This window comes from Leptonotus elevatus, chromosome 18 (genome assembly GCF_054856555.1).
Source record: "Leptonotus elevatus isolate MCC_2025b chromosome 18, RoL_Lele_1.0, whole genome shotgun sequence".
Lineage (NCBI taxonomy): Eukaryota > Metazoa > Chordata > Actinopteri > Syngnathiformes > Syngnathidae > Leptonotus > Leptonotus elevatus.
This window is the reverse complement of record NC_141256.1, coordinates 4,729,240-4,748,829: the sequence shown is the minus strand read 5'-3', so window position 1 is coordinate 4,748,829 and position 19,590 is coordinate 4,729,240. Positions and strand designations below refer to the sequence as shown.

At 39.1% G+C, this 19,590-nt stretch overlaps 2 protein-coding genes across 2 annotated transcripts; one reads left to right on the top strand and one right to left on the bottom strand.

Moving 5' to 3' along the window:
• Positions 1–102: 102 nt before the first annotated feature.
• mcm3 (minichromosome maintenance complex component 3) lies at positions 103–16,073 on the bottom strand. Its single transcript, XM_086061002.1, has 17 exons — positions 15,915–16,073; positions 15,366–15,478; positions 14,075–14,283; positions 13,026–13,156; positions 12,723–12,961; positions 10,768–10,876; positions 10,451–10,604; positions 7,700–7,831; positions 7,419–7,627; positions 5,887–6,061; positions 5,687–5,813; positions 4,398–4,548; positions 3,096–3,236; positions 2,928–3,034; positions 2,781–2,854; positions 678–777; positions 103–594 (listed from the first exon to the last, which is right to left on the bottom strand). The coding sequence occupies exons 1-17, from the start codon at positions 15,987–15,989 to the stop codon at positions 396–398; spliced, it is 2,445 nt and encodes an 814-aa protein (XP_085917128.1). The 5' UTR covers positions 15,990–16,073; the 3' UTR covers positions 103–395.
• Positions 16,074–16,920: 847 nt separating this feature from the next.
• Positions 16,921–19,000, top strand: paqr8 (progestin and adipoQ receptor family member VIII). Its single transcript, XM_086061314.1, has 2 exons — positions 16,921–17,052; positions 17,783–19,000. The coding sequence occupies exons 1-2, from the start codon at positions 16,985–16,987 to the stop codon at positions 18,906–18,908; spliced, it is 1,194 nt and encodes a 397-aa protein (XP_085917440.1). The 5' UTR covers positions 16,921–16,984; the 3' UTR covers positions 18,909–19,000.
• The last annotated feature ends 590 nt before the right edge of the window (positions 19,001–19,590 follow it).

The window sequence follows — 19,590 nt, the reverse complement described above, 5'->3', positions numbered from 1 at the left end:
AAACTGATTAAGCGGTTTAAAAACTTGATTCATATTCAAACATTTATGAAGAACAATAAATACAATTGGAATGGCATTTCAATGCAAAACAAAACAAAACAATTATGCTGTGCTAAAGTATTTTATTTTTTTCACAATTTTTTCCCCCCCGTCTTCAAATTGCTTCCACTATTTACAGAAATCAAAGGGGGAATAATAGTATGTTTGACTGCATATAATGTATGAAAGTTTACTCTAACCAATATTAACCAAACAGTTTACTAGATGCATTACATACATTTTCACAATTGCAACCATTTGTTACAATGGAAAGTATGAAAGGAAGAGGTGGGGAAAACCCATAAACGTATATTCTTTTGAAGTCCACAGAACAGAATTGACAGATTCGGCTGCTCTCAGATGAGGAAGATGATGTCATCCGCCACCATGACCTGGTTGTCGTCCTGCATACGAGTCAAAGCGGTGCGGACCTCCGCCTCGGTGAAGCGCGCCTGACGCTCTTTGTTGACGCCGTCCAACAGCGCCTGCATATTCACCGACTGAGCGTGAGCGGACTGGAACACGGCGAATAGCGAGGATTTGAACTCCTTCAGCCTAGCGGGAGAAAAGCGAAAGTTATTTAATGACCCATTCTTTTGAAATGAAATGTTATTTTCCCACATGTGGAAGGCATTCACCTTTCAGTAGAGAGCTCAGAGGCGTCAGCCTGTGAGGTGGCATCCATTCGTTCCTCCTCCACTTGCTTGGCCTTTGTTTTTTTCACAGAGGTGGCCTGAACTGAAGAGCACAATGACAGTGAGAGATTTACAAGGAAAGAAAACTGTGTAGTTAAATAAAAATGTATGTTAACAAATGAATCAGAGGAGATAATAAAAGCTCAGGTTTGACGCCGTCAGAGGTATTAAAGGATTTTCAACTAATGAAGTAACTTGAATTACAACTGAAAACTATTTTCATAAATTAAATAAAAACAAGAGGATGTTTAAAAAAGAAAAAAGAAAATAACTACTAATACTACATTTTACATTTATAAAACTAACGTTAATTATAGAGAACGTCCTTTGTCGTCATCTTTGTCAATTTCATACATGAGCTTTTACGGTTTATTTCATGTATTAATTTTGGTATTAATGTTCGAAGAAGAAAGTTGGCAATTTCATTTGTGATGTGCCGTTAAACGTGTAAATATGTTTTTTAATACTTTGTCCTTCACTCCCAAAACGTCTTTATACGTTTTTTATGAAAGAGCATACAGAAGGCTTTGATGAAGCTTCTGACATGTAGCCTGGCAATAGCCAGATTGATTTGTGCTTCTCCACAATATCAGTCTGGGACTGCTCCGCGTTGATTTGCTGGGGAAAGGCGGGGCATGCTGTACAACACTTCGAGCTGATTGGACGAAGCAGAATCATCTACCTAACTTTTGTTTCGGCCAATCACGGCAAAGGATGAAAATGTCATCACCGGCGTTGAGTTTATGTTGTCGGTTTTGCAATGTTGACATGCAGATACAAGAGACTAATTCAGCAAGAACAGAATTAATTGCATTCTAATGCTAATTGCTGCAAAACGGAAACAGATAGAAATCTACTTTTTTTTCCTGATGAAAGAAGAGACTCTAATCTTTCTTTTGGTAGGTAGTCCATGTTTTTATAGCAATAGAACACAATATTCTGTGGGCCCTGCAAAATCAGTCAAAATCCAGTAAAACAAGCCGGGAGCAAAGGGGGTTGCTTCAGTGAAAATGGCTGGGAGTCAATGACTTAATTTACTCTATTACCCAAATATCATATCTGGCCCATGCTGGGCCTTATTTCAAGGCCAAAGCGGATTTAAAGAAAAATGCTATATAGGGATATATACAAATCACAGCAAATTTTGTTGAGTAAATTTTACTCTAAAAGAGTCTATTTAGTCCCACCCTACACAGAGTAAAATTTACACTTGGGAGAGAGTAAAATATTCAGAGTAAATTTTACTCAAAGGATTTATACTGTGTACAAGAGCATTGGCCTACCCCATGACAAAAACTAAGTAAAGTTTTTCCACTCAGAAATTTTAAGTAAATTTTAGAAGGAAATGTTTTAAGTAAATTGTATTAGTTTATAATAAAAAAAAAACATTCTCTAGTATACAAACTATTTTAATCTCTTCCAAGTGTAAATTTGACACTGTTTAGAGTAAGACCAAATACTCTTTCGAGAGTAAAATGTACTCTACAAAATGTACTGTTTATTTTGAAACATATAAAATTATCTGTCATAATTTTTTGAGAAATGTTATGTAACAAAAGTAGTAGCAGCATCAGAATTTGGTATAGGTAACATCCCGAACATCCCTAATATACACATATATATAAACAAACTAATATTAAAAAACAGAGTTGGTAAATCCAGGTCCAGAAAACCCTGCCACAATTTGGCTTTAGCTCCCTAAAATATAAACAAGCACCATGGGAGCTAGCTAGGGAGCTAGCTAGCACCTGGGGCTAAAGCCAAAGTGTGGCAGGGTGGATTTGCACCTGTCAAAAACATCAAAACAAAAATAAAGCCTTTCTTCCGCTCTATATACACTAATTAAAACCAACTTAATTGATAACAAAAAACAGACAGAATAAAAACTATAATGACAAATCCAAACCTATTAAAACCCTGGCAGTTGTTTATGTAATTTGTTGTGATTTTGAAGCAACGGTTATAGACACACAAGAAGCAAAATAAAGTAACCACTGAAAATATACTTAATGAATCAAAAGCATTCAATTGTGATCGAGTTCTTACTTTCAGGAACATCCTGCTCTTCACTGAAGTCGTATGGACTGTAGGGCTCACTGCCCTGAGACCCACGGCGCACCCTACAGGACACATACGGTATTGTTAGGGGCTACAAACAGATTGTGTGGCGAAAAGCCTGGAATCGACGTCCACCTCTTTCTCTGAGATCTCGGTGTCTGCTGAGTGGATCCCTCCTCTTCCTCCACATCCGAGTCAGACGCATGTCCCTTTTTGGAACGCTTCTTTTCTTTCTCAAGAACCTTCATGAGATCACGTTTGTCACCTGCTGCTCAGACATTCCAACTTGCTCAGCGCGCTCACCTTCTTAAAGTAGGCGAACTGGACGAGCTCAACCGCAACCTCCGAGTCTTCCATCTCCACCACTTTGCTCATGCGGGCCTTGGCGTGAGCCGTGGACAGACGGATCATTGTCTCCAGCGTTCGGGCCGTCACTGGGGATGTCTGGGACGGACGCAGACGGGACGGTTAACATTAGGGGTGGAAATCTTTCACTGTCTCACGATTCGATTCCGGTTTTTGGGTCTGCGATTCGGTTCAGAATCGATTTCTGAATCAAAATGTTTTGATTGACAATGATTTCTGCTTTAATTTATAGATATCCAAAGAATCATCATGATCTACTCCAGTCTGGTTTGCAAGACAGAATGACAAATGGAGACAATAAACTGTCTTTTTTTCATTTATTGGAAGGATGCTGTAAGCAAGTGTTGTTTTATTCATTTATCATTTATTAAATTTATTTACGTCATAAGCATTCAGCTTAGCATTCAGCTATTAGCATTCAGCTTTCCCACGCAATTTCTGCAGAAATTGCACTTTGTCTAGTTAAATTTTGAATTGTAAGGAAAGTGCTTTTTTCCCACAAAAACTGTGTGGACCACAACTGCTACTCTATGTAACTAGCTACAAATTTTATCGCTTTTACAGTATATTCTGCCTTCTCTGAGCAAGCTGATTACAGTTTAGCAGACAGCGAACACTCCCTCAAAAAGAGTCCAATGCTGGTATCCGTTTCACCCTGTTCCATTCTCAATGACCATTCAGAGTGGGCGATTAAAGCGGTGACAAATGTAGCTAGCTCAAGGCTAATGCACAATGGAAAGTGCCGTTGACTCGCTAACGCTAATTAGCGCGCTACTCGCAGCACTTTTATCACTCAAAAGAGCGGCTATTCATAGCCAACGCTTCAGGAATGTATACAGAGAAGCATCTTAACGTTACTCACAGACATGTGCTCTTTCTACGCTGCAAAAACAACAACTTTTATTGGCATAATTTGATTGTGACTTTTTTCTTCTACTCTCTAATGTGGCTACAACTTAACAGTGCATTAGAACACGCGGAACCACACTGCCCTTAAGTGGCCAAATTATGAACAACATGAACAGTGCTCCAATAAAGGCACACACAAAGGCACGACAGTATAAAATAATTTAGATCAAATTGATTTTGGGACATTTAAAATCGATTCTGAATCGTGCTAAATGAGAATAGCGATTTTTATTAGAATCGTTTTGTTTTTTTAGGCAAAACCTAAAACGAAATACGTCCATGAACTATTGTGGAGATTAACACATTGTAATGTTGAAATTAATTGCTCACCCTGGCAATAGCGGTGCCGAGCTGCTCCTGGCTCCTCAGCCTCGAGTACTCTTCTGCGATGTGATTGGCCGCCTCCTCCGTCAGCACCGGCGTCACCCCCTTGGCGATGTGGATGTACTTCCTCATGAATTCCTTGCTCACGATCTTCTCCCTGAAACAATCGGTCATATAAAGCTATGCAAGGACTTGATGCAAATGTGAATATTAATGCCAAAAAAAGGTTAAATCTGTTTGTTTGTTTTATTAACAATAAGGAATTAAAATCTGTGGTGGGCTCTTATATGGTTGGGGCTTAGGTCGCATGGTGGCAGGGCTGTGAGCAGTTTAGGTATTATTTTAGAGCAACTTCTTTGATTAATCCATTTCTTGTGATTTAATACCTCAGTGATGTATTGTAAATGTTGTTCAACACACTTGGGTTCCACAAGAAAAAAAAAAATTATAATGAAGTGATAGAGCAGGGACGGGCAACAATTTTTCATCAGTGCTACTATGGAGCCACATAGGACCACCCACTTCCTAACCAGATGTATGACAAAACAATGCCATTTACCAAAATACGTACAAAATGTGCGCCAATATACCGGTACTTCCTTTTGTTATAATATTTTGTTTTAATGCTAACCAAACAAGAAAGTGTTTGAAGCAAACAACAAAATAACTACATAGTGGTTTTATTTTTCTAATGCAAAGGAATCTTTCGTAAAAAAATACAATTCAAGGATGGCACAAAACTGCTGAACAAGAATCCAACATTAAGTGCAAGAACTCATTTTGTGCATTTTACCTACAAAAATGAACTCACTCAAAATTGTAATATTATTGAGGTGCTATGTTTTGCATTGCATATTTTTTCAAATTTGTCCCCCAAAAAACATTAGGCCTACTCACGTTGGAGACCTGGTGTGAGGGGTAACTAAGACATAACTGCCATCTAGTGGTGAATGGTGATATCACAACTTAAAATGAAAGTTGCATATTTGCAGTTTGGCACCCGCGGATTCGCATATTAACTCATTCACAGCCATTGACAGCTATAGAATTCATTTGAACTATTCCTATTAGTTAATTTTTTTCCAATTTTGTTAACAAGAGTATGAAAACCTAGATTTTTTTGTACATTTAGAACAGATATAACATTTGTGATTAATCATGAGTTAACTAGTTAAGTCATGCGAATAATTACGTTTACAAATTTTAATCGCCTGATGCTCCACTTACTAAAACTGCTCTTAAGAGTCCCGTAATGCTTTATTTGTTTTTATCAATATGATGGCAAATGAGTCTACCTCTTTTTCTTGTTTCCATGCAGCAGGTTGTTGTGTTTCTCGTAGACCTGCAGCTCTTCGTGCTCCTGCGCCACAACATCCGGGTCGTCTGTGGCCAGGACGTCTACGGAGCCACCTAGAGCCATTGCTAAAAAATGGACAGAAATAAATAAGCGACATCTCAAATGAAGCCACTTCTGCATCAACGCGAACTGCAGTACCTACGCCCTCCTGCTCGCGGGGGTCGCGGTAGCGGTGCATCCGGAGGACGTGGTCCGAGATCTCCCGATCCTGCTCCGGGTCCATCTGATCCAGCACGATGAAGAGGAGGTCGAAACGTGACAGCAAAGAGTCCTGCAGCCCGATGTTCTCCATGGGGGTTTTGTACTGGTCGTACTACCACCGCAAAAGAGGCACAGTGAGATCAGGTGGCGACGCGAGATAAATTTAAAATAAAAAACAACAACAAACAATTCAAATGTAACTGAAGCATTGAGAAACAAACTCATGATATTCAGCCTGAGAGCCAGCCACTCAACCACCTGATGACACTCTTGCTGTTTGCCACTACACTGCATTACTATTGTATCCTAAATGAGACCAAAAACTGGTCTCTTGGAGGTACGAGCATTCTGCCTAAAAAAACATTTATAAACTGGCACACTGCAGGAGCTGCATGGCTCAGGTGGTAGAGTGGCTGTTTGTTCCTCAACCCGTGCGTAGCTTTAATTATTATTTTAAAAAAAAATTGAAAATAATCAGTTACTCAAAACTCTCCTTGTAAATTGTTTTTATACGGCCCAAAAAGTTAATCTTAACATGACGAAATTGTATTGAAGGGAAACAACATATACCTAAAAATATTTTTGGGGTGAAAATCGTTTTTTAATAATTTTTAAAAAATAAATAAATGTGGTGTTTTTGTTCATTTTAAAAAGACAGAAAATAATAGGTAAAATGTAAGATAAAAAAAACAACTTTCTATCAATTTTAATTTCAAAGTTTCAAACTTTTTTGCCGTGTAACAACTCCCACATAATATTTCCGATTTACACCGTTCAAATTTCAACTTTCAACAAAAACTCACACCTCCCGGGGTATTTATCGTCTGATCATCATTACCACCTGTCTGATACTGCTCAGTGGAGCAGTTGGTAAAGTGCATTGTCCAATAACCAGCAGGTTGCGGGTTCGAATCCCACCTTTGACTGCACATTGCAAATATATCCATAGCCATTATGCTAAGTGATATACATGTATACCAACTGACTACCATATCACAAAATGCATTATAATTTCATTGAAATGATTAAATGCATGCTTGCGTTCAGCATCAGATGACACCATTAGCCATGATTTCAAACAAGTCACATTGGCTCAGAGGTTAGAGCAATTACCTTCCACCGCGGAGTACCTGGGTTCAAACCTTACATTTTAGTACTTTAGTAATTTATCGTTTAATTTACTTTATAAGCACATGCATTCAAATCTTAGCATTCAGCTTTTCAGCATTCCCACTTTGTCTAGTTCTAGTGAAAAAAAATCATTAAAAAGTTGTTGTTTTTTGCTAAATAAATGTATTCCGTTCTAGTTTTTGTTAGAAATAAACTTACTTTTGTCATATTTTTTTCCCCGGAAAAAACTTTTGAAAAAGTCGTATTCTTTGTGAACTAAATGCATTTTGTAATACTTTTTTTTTTTTAACGTGTTAGCACAATTCCCAATACGCGCGTTTCACACCTGTGAAACTCACCCTTCCGTAGACGGGGTTGGCGGCTGCCAGAACCGAGCAGCGGGCGTTCAGGCGAGCGTGGATGCCGGCTTTGGCGATGGTGACTCGACCCTGCTCCATCACCTCGTGGATGGCGGTGCGGTCCATGTCGGACATTTTGTCAAACTCGTCGATGCACACCACGCCGCGGTCAGCCAGCACCATGGCGCCGGCCTCCAGACGCCGCTCCCCTTGAGGCGGATTGGAAAGATTAATCAATCCGATTGGATGAGAAGGAAATCAGCTGATGTATTATTTCCTACCGGTTTCCTGGTCAGTGGTGACGGCGGCGGTCAAGCCCACCCCAGAGGAGCCCCGTCCGGTGGTGGGGATGGCTCTGGGTGCGGTGTGGAGAACGTAACGCAGAAGCTGAGACTTGGCAACCGAAGGGTCACCTGAAAGAGGTCAATACACAACAATACTTTTACTCCTACTTAACTCATTCACTCCCAGCCATTTTCACTGAAGCAACCCCCTTCGCTCCCGGCTGTTTTACTGGATTTTGACAGATTTTGCAAGGCCTACAGAATATTGTGTTCTATTGCCAAAAAAAACATGGAACCTACCAAAAGAAAGATTAGAGTCTCTTCTTTCATCAGCAAAGAAAAAGTTTTGCAGCAATTAGCATTAGAATATAGCCAAGTTTCATTATTATTCACAAACCTGTTGAAAACACTGGTGAAAAACAGATCTGGCTGATCTCTTATACCTCATTCACTGCCCTTGACGGTTATAGACGTCAAAAAGTCATTTTAACTATTTCAATTATAAAAAAATATATATACCACTTTTGTTAACAAGAGTATGAAAACCTAGTGGTTTTTTTAAATATTGTATTAGAACAGATATAAAATTTGTGATTAATCGTGAGTTAACTAGTGAAGTCCTGCGATTAATTATGATTATAAATAGTACTCGCCTGACGCCTCTAATTTTTAATAATCTTCTTTAAAAAATAAAAAAATTATTAAAAATTTAAAAACGAAAAGAAAAAGAAAAGATTAATAAAAAATTTGGGCTAACAGGCGATTACAATTTGTAATCGTAATTATTCGCATTCACTAGTTAACTCACAATTAATCACAAATTTTATATCTGTTCTAAATGTACAAAAAAAATCTAGGTTTTCATACACTTGTTAACAAAAAATAGAAAAAACTAAACTAATAGAAATAGTTCAAATGAATTTTTTACGTCTATAGCTGTCAATGGCAGTGAATGAGATACTCTGCTGCTACCTGCTGGCCGTTTTGTTTGTTTGTTGTTGCTTTAAGTGACGTCTTCAGGTCAGAAGCTGCATCAAAGCCTTCTGTATGCACTAGCATAAAAAAAACATTAAAAAAAAACTTTTTAAAACGAATTTATAAGTTTTGGGGTTTTAAAGAGTTAAAGACGCACTAAGGGGGGAAACAAATCTAATCATATATTCACTAGCCTAAACACAGTATTCTCTTGCTCCTTTATGTCTGCTCTTCCCGTACAGTCTTGTTCCATTTTTGACTTGAGTTCTTCTTTGAGCTTTTTAAAATCAAGCAAATTCTACAACTAAAGCGGGGCACACACTAAGGTTATTATCGTTAACAATAATTAATGAAATAATATAAACAAAATTTGAGAAAAAAACATGATAACGAGAGCCTAAAAAAACCAATGTAACAGCATTGTTTGTTTACTGTCATTATTAGCATCTAAACCAGGGGTGGGCACATTCGGTCCTCGAGGGCCGGAGTCCTGCAGGTCTTGGATGTTTCCCTTCTCCAACACAGCTGATATATGATCAGCTCATTAGCAAGCTCTGCATAAGCTTGGTAACGATCCTGTTGATTGGAATCAGCTGTGTTGCAGCAGGGAAACCTCCAAAACCTGCAGGACGCCGGCCCTTGAGGACCGAGTTTGCCCACCACTGATCTAAACAATGTGGATTATTGACGTAATACAATTCGCATAACCATTTAATTGTCCAATAAATTTAAATAAAATATATTTTTGTGTCATTAACACAATAAAGATATGAATTACAGGCACAACATTAGACGGTTTTACAATACTTAGCACTTAAGTATTTGTTTAACTTTTAGAAAAAGTCAAAAATGGGCAAAAATGGGCCAGTTTTTGTGTGGATGGGGTTTGTATGTCATTATCTTTGTTTTATGATAGAATGTGTTCATGCGCTTTAAAAAAAATAAAAACTATAGGCAAAAATCTGCAGATTTAAAAGACATAATATCAGTTTTGTTCAATTTATTCTTTTTATACTACACGCTTTTTGGATTTTAAATCTTTTTCGGTTTTGCTGGTTTTACAACAGCTGTACAGCTCTACGGCACATCAAGATCCATGACATAACCTGTTGACAATCTAACCTGATGAGTTTCGAAAAAAAAAGCATGATAGCTATACTATGATAGTGAGCTCAAGTTGAAAGAAATTGGAATCATTTTCAAGGCATAATTCTGGGGAACTCATTGGATTAGGTCTGCATTGCTGTCGATGTGTAGCAAGCGCATTGATGCCTTCTCATATCTTTTAAATCTGTCATATTCATAGAGTACACCTTAATTTTGCAAAGCACATCACTGATCAATCAATGATGGAAATCATGTTGAAAATATTATTCAGCAACATTACAATTGTTTTGTTTACACTTGACAAACTACCTGCACGCTATTTATAGCAGCAGTTGTATTTAGTAGTGTACGCTTGCGTACCACGCATGTGTATGTACGTTCATTACACCATCGCATCTACTTCTAAATTTAAATGTATTAGACTTAATGTGACAAACACTTTGTTCAAGCAGCTAGAAACAGTCATATTTCAAAGGGGGTCTATCATGTTTTAAGAGCTTAAACATTCATGTGACACACATTGAGCTCATCCAAGAAATGCCGCCATCTGCTGGCCATCGTAGTGAGATTTGGGGGTGGGTTTCCTCCCCAGTTTAACAATCAAACCAGACCCGCCCACAAAAAAGGTACGCCTATACTCCAGTTAAGCAAGGTTAGTTCTCGTACCAATGAGCAGGATGTTGATGTCTCCTCTGAGTCGCGAGCCGTTTTCCAGCACCTTCTCCACACCACCAAGCAACATGCAGAGAATTGCCTTCTTGATGTACTCGTGGCCGTGGATGCTGGGGGCCAGTGAGCGAGACAGCTGATCAAAAGCGTTCTAGATGAAGGCAGAAAGAAACAAGATTGGACCACTATCAAGAGCATCTCAACACAAGATTGGAAATGGTTTTGCTTGTTGAAAAATCGTCACCACGTTATAAAACTTAATACAAATCAAGTCATTATGAACTGCAGGACAGACCTGACAGCGACAGACTTACGATAGAGCGACTGCGGGAGAAGTTTCGAATTTTGCTGATGTCATCGGCTGTGAAGACCGCGGATGCTTCCTTGCTCATCTGTTTGACATGACAGGCGATCATGATGGTCCTGGGACGAAAATAATTGAGAAAACACTGTTAGTGTTAGTCAGTAATTTTTTTAAATCGTAATTAACTCATTCAAACCCAAAAAGGTATCAAAATGTTTTTAACGCTTTGTCCTGCACTGCCAAAAACGTCTTATATAGAAGGCTTTGCTACAGCTTCTGACATGAAGAGATCACTTAAAGCAATGGTAGTTATTACAAAAAACAGCCAGCAGGTGTATAAAATCAGCCAGGGCCATGTTGCAACAAGCTTTTTTTGCCAGTGGTTTCAACAGGTTTGTGAATAATAATCAAACTTAAGCTATATTCTAATGCTAATTGCTGTTCGTTTTAATGATTTTAGTATGAATCATAGCCATATCAGTTGTACAGTATAAAAATGCTTATTGTGAAATCAACACTGCAAATAATTTTGTTGATACCCACAAACATGTGCAGCTTGTGAATTTTTTTTTGATAATACTTGCACTTCTGGTCTAAACATTAACTTGACATTTTTAGTAAGATGTAAATGTATATTTATGGTGTATGATGTGTGGACACTTATACCAAAAATATGAATCAAAAACATTGTAGTATTTATTAGTAATATAATGAAAATGCTGTAAAATGGGAATATTTACTTTGCAAGTCAATTTACGTGTGCACCCCTAAATTTTCTTCCTGTGCTCCTAAATTTTTGAGTTAGGGGCTGTTGCGCTCCTAAGAAAAAATGTTAGTCACTAGCCCTGACATATGTGCTAGAAATGGGTAAACCACCATCAGAGAGTCTGCCCAGGGGGAGGGGCCGCCAAATCGCTGAGGAGTGTCCCACATTGTCCCTCAGAAACATACCCCTTGTCCCCTCGGACTTATTAGCAGTTGGTCACCCTAAAACAGATACAAATGTACTTTTTTCCTGATGAAAGAAGAGCCTCTAATCTTTCTTTTGGTAGGTTCCATGTTTTCTAGCAATAGAACACAATATTCTGTGGACCTTTTAAAATCAGTCAAAAAGCGAAGGGGGTTGCCTTAAGTGAAAATGGCTGGGAATGAATGAGTTAATCGCATGACTTCAATAATTAACTCATGATTAATCACAAATTAATTGCACATTTTATATCTGTTCGAAATGTTTTCTTTGTTTTTCATATTCTTGTTAATATAAAAGTGAAAAAACATGTTAACCTAATACAAATATGGCTGTATCGTTTGATTCATTGATAAAGTAATTTCATAGTATTTGATAAAAGTAATTTTAAGTTAAAAAGACACTGATGATGCTTCGTGCTTTCACATTAAAGCAACACTAATGAACTTTCAGTTTACGTTGATAATAGTGACGCCATTTGGACAAAAGCTGTATTGTTATGTCTTAAGGAAAACCACATTTCCAATGAGGACAAGCACATTGCGTTGTTCTTTAGCTCACGCCAGCGAATGAAATCCAGGCCAATGTTAATCCTTGACTTTCCTTTCATCTGGGGTAGCTTTTGACGCATGCCACAAAACCGTCAGCACATTTGCAGTTTTTTGTGTGGCAGTGATCCTACCATCCTCCTCAAAGTTGCTTCGTGCCAGTAAAAATGATACAGACGCCCTCAGGCCATGGCAAAGGTACAATTCAACCAGTTTGAAGTCAATGTTTCATCAGAAGAGTTATGAAAATATTTTATGAAGGTTGAAAAGTTACTTAGTGCTACTTTAATCGGGCGTTAAAAAAAGAAACTTTAAATTAACTCAATATGAATGCACTCATTTTGACACCCCTAGAAATAAAATATTTGTGTAAATTAAACGTCTTTGTCCATGCAAATGTTTTCAAATAAGAAATGTGTCCACAGCAAAGAATATGAAGCCAGATTTCACCTGAACGTTCCTGAAGTGAAGCCTCCCTTCTTTCCAGGCAGGCAGCGGTACGTTCCGATGACCTGCACTCTGTCTCCCGGTTTGACCACGTCCACAAGGTCATTGTCCAGAATGATGTCCACAGAGCGAGGCAACTGGCCCGCGGGGGCATTCTCCGGCATCTCCTGCACCGTGATTGTCTGGTGGTCCTTGTAGACGGACAGACCGAACTCTGTTTCCAGAGGATTGTTCTCCTCGTCCTGTTAGGAAGGATTGATGATCGGTATGTGCGTGTCCCGCTAATGCTAGCATGCGCTTAGATACCTTGGTGGGGTAGACGGCATTAGAAGGGAACGCATCCAAGGAGGTCATATCTGTGTACTTGCGCTCCATGGTCTTGTTGGTGGCAGGGCAGTAGTGGACGCTGCGAACCACTTTGGGGCGCACAAGAGAACCTACGGCAAAGCAAGGCAGCATTAACCTAAGAAAAAACTATTTGCGTGGTATGCCAACTTGGGCCCGACCAATATACATTTTTGGGATGTTTGCATCCCTAAATTTTGAGAAAAGAAAGTATTTGAATCCTTGCAATATCAACTTTAAATATAATTTGAAAGGACAGTGACAAAATAAAACAATAAGAAAGTGAAATAAGAATAGAATAAACTAAAATAATAGCAACTGGAAAAAAATATAAGAACAAATACTGACTGTTCCTGTGCGTTTTGGCCTCTTGGGGGCAGTGTGGTGCCATGCATCCATGATGTACACACTTAAAGTGAGTGCAGAAGAAAGTTGCTATTGAGTTCTATTAAAAAATAACTAGTTTACACATTGGGAAGAATTTGTTCCTTTGTGTAGTTTTATCTCACCTTTGGGTATGTGTTCCCACAGCATTTGTGTGTGGATATTTGTTAAAACAAAAACACTCCCGAAGTCGATGCTAACTTCCTGTTTGAATTTGAATGGGAGCCTTCCTTCGCTTTTAGCATTAGCGCTAAGCTAGCGATGTTTTTAAAACGAAGCATGTTTTGTATTTAAATATACAATGGATGTAATTCTTAACGTTTTGTGTTTAATTTTACAGTTGAGTCCAACTAAGGTGTCATTAAACAGCTTAAAGGACGCTTAGGGACGACAGAATAACATACGCTACACACTTGCTAGTTGCTAATGCTACGCAGGCAAAACGGTGCATTCGGGGTACTTTCACAGCGTCGTAAACTACTGTTTTCTTCGATAACGTTTTAAGAGGAAAATAATCGGCCATTAGGCCCATTTGGCGGATTGTTTTGGCCAATGTTTTAAGGCCAATAATCGGCCGATCAATCGGTCAGGCCCTAATGCTAACAAGATATAACAAAGAAACCCACACTTGGTGATGATGCCTTCCACACAGACCATACTGCCCAGCAGCCTCGATGTGAGTGTCCTGGGGGTGATGTGCTTGGAGCCAAAGCTTCCTTCCAGGCCGATGTTGAACTCCTCGTACTGTTTGGCATAGGTGGCGTCCACAGAGGCCACCAGGTCCTTCAGGGCCAGCTGAAAGGCAATCAGCTCTTCAAATGCGTTGTTCATCAACCTGGAAGGCAGCGGGAAACACTCAGCATGCTGCCATCAGAGCAAAAATATTGGGACGCTTTAATTACATCTGAGGCAAATTCATTTCATTTTAATAAATGCGAACTAAGATGAAGCATCTAGACTAAATCCCATCTGACAGGGCATTGCGCATTGAACAATGTCATGGTCTAAACAGGGGTCTGCAACCTTTGGCTCTTTGGTCCCTATCCTTTGGCTCCTGTGGATCTTAAAAAAAAAACAAAAAAACAGTAGAAACTAATACAATTTTTTTTTTTTGATTTTATAAAGTAATAATTAAATATTCAAAAAATGTCAGAGTCCATTTGTTTTAGTTATCAGAAAGAGGCAAAAGGTGGATAGGAAAAGGTTTTTAAAATTACTTAAAAATGTCCAAAAGGGAAGATGAAAATCAGAAAATTACCATAAAAAGTCCACAAAAACGCCAAAGGTCAGAAATTTGATTTAAGAAAAGGCAAGAAAGAAAATGTTCAAAAAGTTTTTGTTTTTTTAAATGTCGAAAAGAAGAAATCTAAAAAAATTACCATAAAATGTCCACAAAATTGCCCCCCAAAAAGTCAGAAAATAGATAGTATGGGGGGCAAAATTTGCTGTACAATGTCAAAAAAAAGTAAGAGAGGCAGAAAATAACCATAATATGTCCAAAAATGTCAGAAATTTTAAAGAAAGGCAGAAAAATCTAAAATAGTATTAAAAACAAAGTCTGAAAAATTACAAAAACAAATCCAAAAAGGGAAGAGGAAAGGTAGAAGAAAATGAACGTGTACTTATTGGATGCTGCATATTGTTCTGTTCTGGTGCAGCTTTCAGCAGCTCTTGGGCCTTCACTACATTAAACTAACTTGTTAATCAAAATGTTCAAATGTTTTGGTTATTTATTTGGTGTAAAATGGCTGTTTTGACAGTAAATGTTGCTGACCCCTGGGGTCTAACATGAAAAGATGGTATCCCAACTGGTTTGTAAGTGACACACGTCAACCTATAAATCAGTCAGAAACACAACAACTGACAGCTTTAGTGATGCCACATTTTGTGATGCTGTTGTTTGTCATGTTTGCTCACTTTGCAGCCCGTGCATCGTTGTGTCTCCTCAGGTCGTTAATGTTGACAATGAGACGAGACTTATTCTCGCTGATCATGTCACGGACTTTGCTCTGGTAGATGCCCCGGTCTTGCTGGAATACAAAGAATATGCATATTTCAATTTCATCACAAATTATAAATAGACAGTTTAAATATGGAAATATAAGGACAGTCTTAAATACTTACTATAAAACAGCTTAACATTGTTTAATGTCTAAAAACGGTGATGTGGACAATGCTTAACGTCCACATAAACCAAGATATTGCAGCGATCGTTTTGATATTGATATTATATTATATTTTAGAGACGTCCCCATAACTTTTGTTGACGATCGAGGTTTTTTTACATTAAGCAACGTTAAACCGTTTTCCACACTTACGTTAAGCGCTTTAGACTGTCCCGAAATATGTGTAGTGCGGTAGTGTCAGGGATGCATTAATACGGCAAAAAGTAATTTCTTTGGGTCGGCACCGCATGTGTTCATTAGGGAACACAATAACTAACGTCGTTATAATGAAAGTACTTACATCATCATCCAGGAAATCCAGATAATCCCTCTGCGCCTCCCTCATCAAGCGGTCATCTACAACATCGGTAGCCATAATGCAAGAGTTTGTATGTATTTAGGGCCAAAAAAACGAATATGAATGTTCCACAGTTCAGACGGATGTGCAGACTTGTGTAGTCTGTCCGCACAATGAAGACTTTTCGCGCCACGGCGTCCTTGCGCAAGAAAAACGTAACACCCAATTGGCCAATACAGTTCCGCGGTTTACACGTGATCATTACAGCTGTCCAATGACAGCACTTTGTATGTGCACATGACCCAACCCCTAAATGAACTCCCGCGAAAAGAAAGCAGGAAGAGACTCTCCACGAGATCATTTTACTGTTGTCCGGTAGATGGCGACCTACATATTTTCCCCATTTTCATACTTTGTGAGAGAAGTGGTGCTACATATCAAGTTTGTTATATTAAAGTCTTGTCACTGTACGAGGTTTGCGAAGATAATAATGCACACACTTTTCAGATATATCACTATTAATCTCCATTCCAAAGCAGTGAGAGATTTTTTTTTACTTAATTAAATGTTCCTTCTTTATATGGCTTTTTTTTTATGAATGGTTGGAGGGCACTTTCGCCCTTGCGGGGCTTATTGGTAATTATTAGTTTATTTTATGCAGTCACATCATCTAACATATTTGTTTATAATTGCGTCTTTTGAGTGGAGTTGTGTAGAACTTAACTGACAAACATTAATAGCATAATATGAATAACTCTCTGGCAGTGTTCAAAACAGCGCATTAATGTTTCTGTGAAGGCATCTTCATGTTTTGTACGGAAAAGTACATTAGATGTCACTATACTAGAATTAAGAATGCATTTGACACAAACACTGGTATGGATTTGACTAAAACATGAACGGAGACTAATAATGTTTTGTCAGAGGATGTAGTATGACTTTGGGGCGTTTCTATTTAACACCGCCCACAAACTTCCAGGTCCGCTAGTGTGTCGTTATCCGAATAAAACCTACATGTCGTCATGTTCTTCTCAGGCTGTGGAGCTTCTGTGGGAGGCGAGCAAGTATAGTTTATGCTTGTGCCTTTCATTGCAGGGACGTGCTGCTCCAGGAGGACAACGGGTTCCATCGACACACACTGGTGCGCTCGGCTCATCTGTTTAGCAAAAATCAAGGGTTTCAACTTGTTTTGAATACCTTCATATTATTCAGTGAATAATATTCACTTCTTGTTGCATAGTTAACTTTTTCAGCCGCTCAACTTTTGTTACTATGAAACTCAATTCAAATATAAAGAGTTTAAACTAATCCATGTAAAATGTTTGAATAGCCAACAATTAAAGGGGGAATTGCAGTTGTTCTCCGACATGGGTGTAGGTTTGTTTTGACTGTTCCTCGGCGCAGGCCCTACCGACATATACAGTACGTGATATGCACAAGTTTAACTGCTTATCTTTTTTTCCAGTAGAGAAATGTGAAGGAATTTAACTTAAATTGCACTCACCTTGAGTGTGCCTCCCTTAGGTAATTGTTGGAATAAGAAAACAAATGTTTTTGTTGGTCTGGGTTTAGGAATGTCACGTGCTGTGGGCTGAGCGCTGGCCAACATTTCTTTGCCATTTAATCACATGAATAAGTTCTTTGTGAAACAAAAAATGGATCCTAGTTAATATTGTTTTGGGCTTAAGTGAAAGCAAGTGTGAGTGATTTCAGCCTAATGATCATGGAATTACTTTGCCATCCATTTTCTAGAACACTTATCTTGGTTACATCTTTTAGAAAATCACCAATAGTTAGTTACGCTGGGTTGATTAGGTATCATACAGTGGAAAAGGTGCATGACGTCTATTTTGTATATATCTTTTTTTCAGTGTCATCTACATTGTCCAGTTCAGTGTCTTCCATACACAAGACCCAGCGATGTCAGGAGACTTTCTACAGCGACTCAGCACCTTCATCGCGAGCGCAAAGCACATCGGCCAACTCCCCCGACTTTCCGACCTGGCGTCCTCCTCCCTGCCGCTGCCCAGCCCCACTGTCGTTTCCTCTCAAGTCCCCAGCTTGTTTCGGGAACCCTACATCTTGTCAGGATATCGTCCTGTCCATCAGAAGTGGCGCTGTTACCTCTTCAGCCTCTTCCAGAGACACAACGAATCCCTCAACGTGTGGACTCACTTGTTGGCGGCTCTTGTGCTCCTACGTTGCTGGTGGGCTAAAATAGGAGCCATGGGGTACACCTTTACGGCAGCCTCTTTGCCTTTATGCCTCTTCTTTGTGTCTTCACTTACGTATTTGTTCTTTAGTGCAGCAGCCCATCTTTTTCAGTCTCACTCTGAGCATGCACACTATTTCTTCTTCTTCATGGATTATGTGGGTGTGGCTATTTATCAATATGGATGTTCCCTTGGACATTATTTTTATGTGTCTGAGCCAGCATGGAGAGACAGCTGTTTTGGCTCTATGTTCCTGCCCGGCGCTGCTTTCTTGGGCTGGCTTTCCTGTGCAAGCAGCTGTTTCGCCAAATCCAGATATCGGCGTCCGTATCCCGTAGGTCGTAAAATCTGTCAGCTGATCCCTTGCACCCTAGCGTATCTGCTGGACATCAGTCCTGTGATTCACCGGCTTTTGACTGCAGCCTGGGTGGAGGAGCCCTCACTGCCCTTCCACGCCCTCCAGGTCGCTTCTTTCCTTTTGAGCGCTGTCTTCTTCTCCTGCCCTATACCTGAGCGCTTCTTCCCAGGCCGCTGTGATTTTCTGGGCCAAGGTCACCAGATTTTTCACCTGTTTTTATCCCTGTGCACACTTTTTCAACTGGAGGCTCTCTTCTGGGACTATGTCAAGCGGAAGGATACATTGGTGGAGACGTTCGGGGAGAGCCAGCTGTGGTGTGCCTGTATATCCTTCCCCGCCCTGTTCCTGTTTTGCATTTTGACAGCACTTGTAACAATGAGGCACAAACAGAAACAACTACAGGGTCAAAAAGAGAGAGACCATTAGGAAATGTGTGTATTGAGTCAGAAAAACAATGGGAAGTAAAACCAGTCATGTAAAATAAATGTTAAGTATGCAAAATAAATTATTACAGCAGATGTGTCAAGGTTAATTTCAAATATCCAAAATATTTCACAGCTGATTCAAGGGAGAAATATTTGGCATGTTGCACTCCGCAGTTGCGGAACACTCACTAAAGTTTTCCTCAATGAATCATTGCTATTGCTGTTGTTTGAAGGAATCTGAGCTGAGCAAGTTACAAGTAACAAATCAGTGAGTTTGTTGATCTATAAAACTAAATGCCATGTTTTTGAAAATTAAAGCAAATCATCAGTTTATCGTGTTTTGAACTATTTTTGTTGATCACATACAAAAAATTGTGTTTTTCGAAATTTAGATGACATTTTATGTTGTTTTGCTACTTGTGTAGACATAGTTTATGTAACGACTTGGAAATAAAATTTACAAACAAAAACAGTCATAATGCCACAATGAAATGGTGGTTAGCACGTCTGTTTCATAGGCCTGAGGTACAGAGACTGGACCGACCGAATGTGGCCCGTGAGCCGTAATGATGTCTCTCAATTAAGTGGTGCAGACGAGCTGACTTTCTGTCCTTATCGGAGTCATTTAGAGAATGGATGACAGAGAACAACACTGCTATACAATTTTTTTTGCCGTATTTGCC

Excerpts from the sequence above, each read along its gene's own strand:
- mcm3 (XM_086061002.1), bottom strand. The coding sequence starts at position 15,989 with ATGGCTACCGATGTTGTAGATGACCGCTTGATGAGGGAGGCGCAGAGG. Across the intron at positions 5,814-5,886 it reads CCGCGAGCAGGAGGGCGTAG|CAATGGCTCTAGGTGGCTCC; the intron begins GTACTGCAGTTC and ends TCCATTTTTTAG. Across the intron at positions 3,035-3,095 it reads AGTTCGCCTACTTTAAGAAG|GTTCTTGAGAAAGAAAAGAA; the intron begins GTGAGCGCGCTG and ends GATCTCATGAAG.
- paqr8 (XM_086061314.1), top strand. The coding sequence starts at position 16,985 with ATGCTTGTGCCTTTCATTGCAGGGACGTGCTGCTCCAGGAGGACAACG. Across the intron at positions 17,053-17,782 it reads GGTTCCATCGACACACACTG|TGTCATCTACATTGTCCAGT; the intron begins GTGCGCTCGGCT and ends TCTTTTTTTCAG.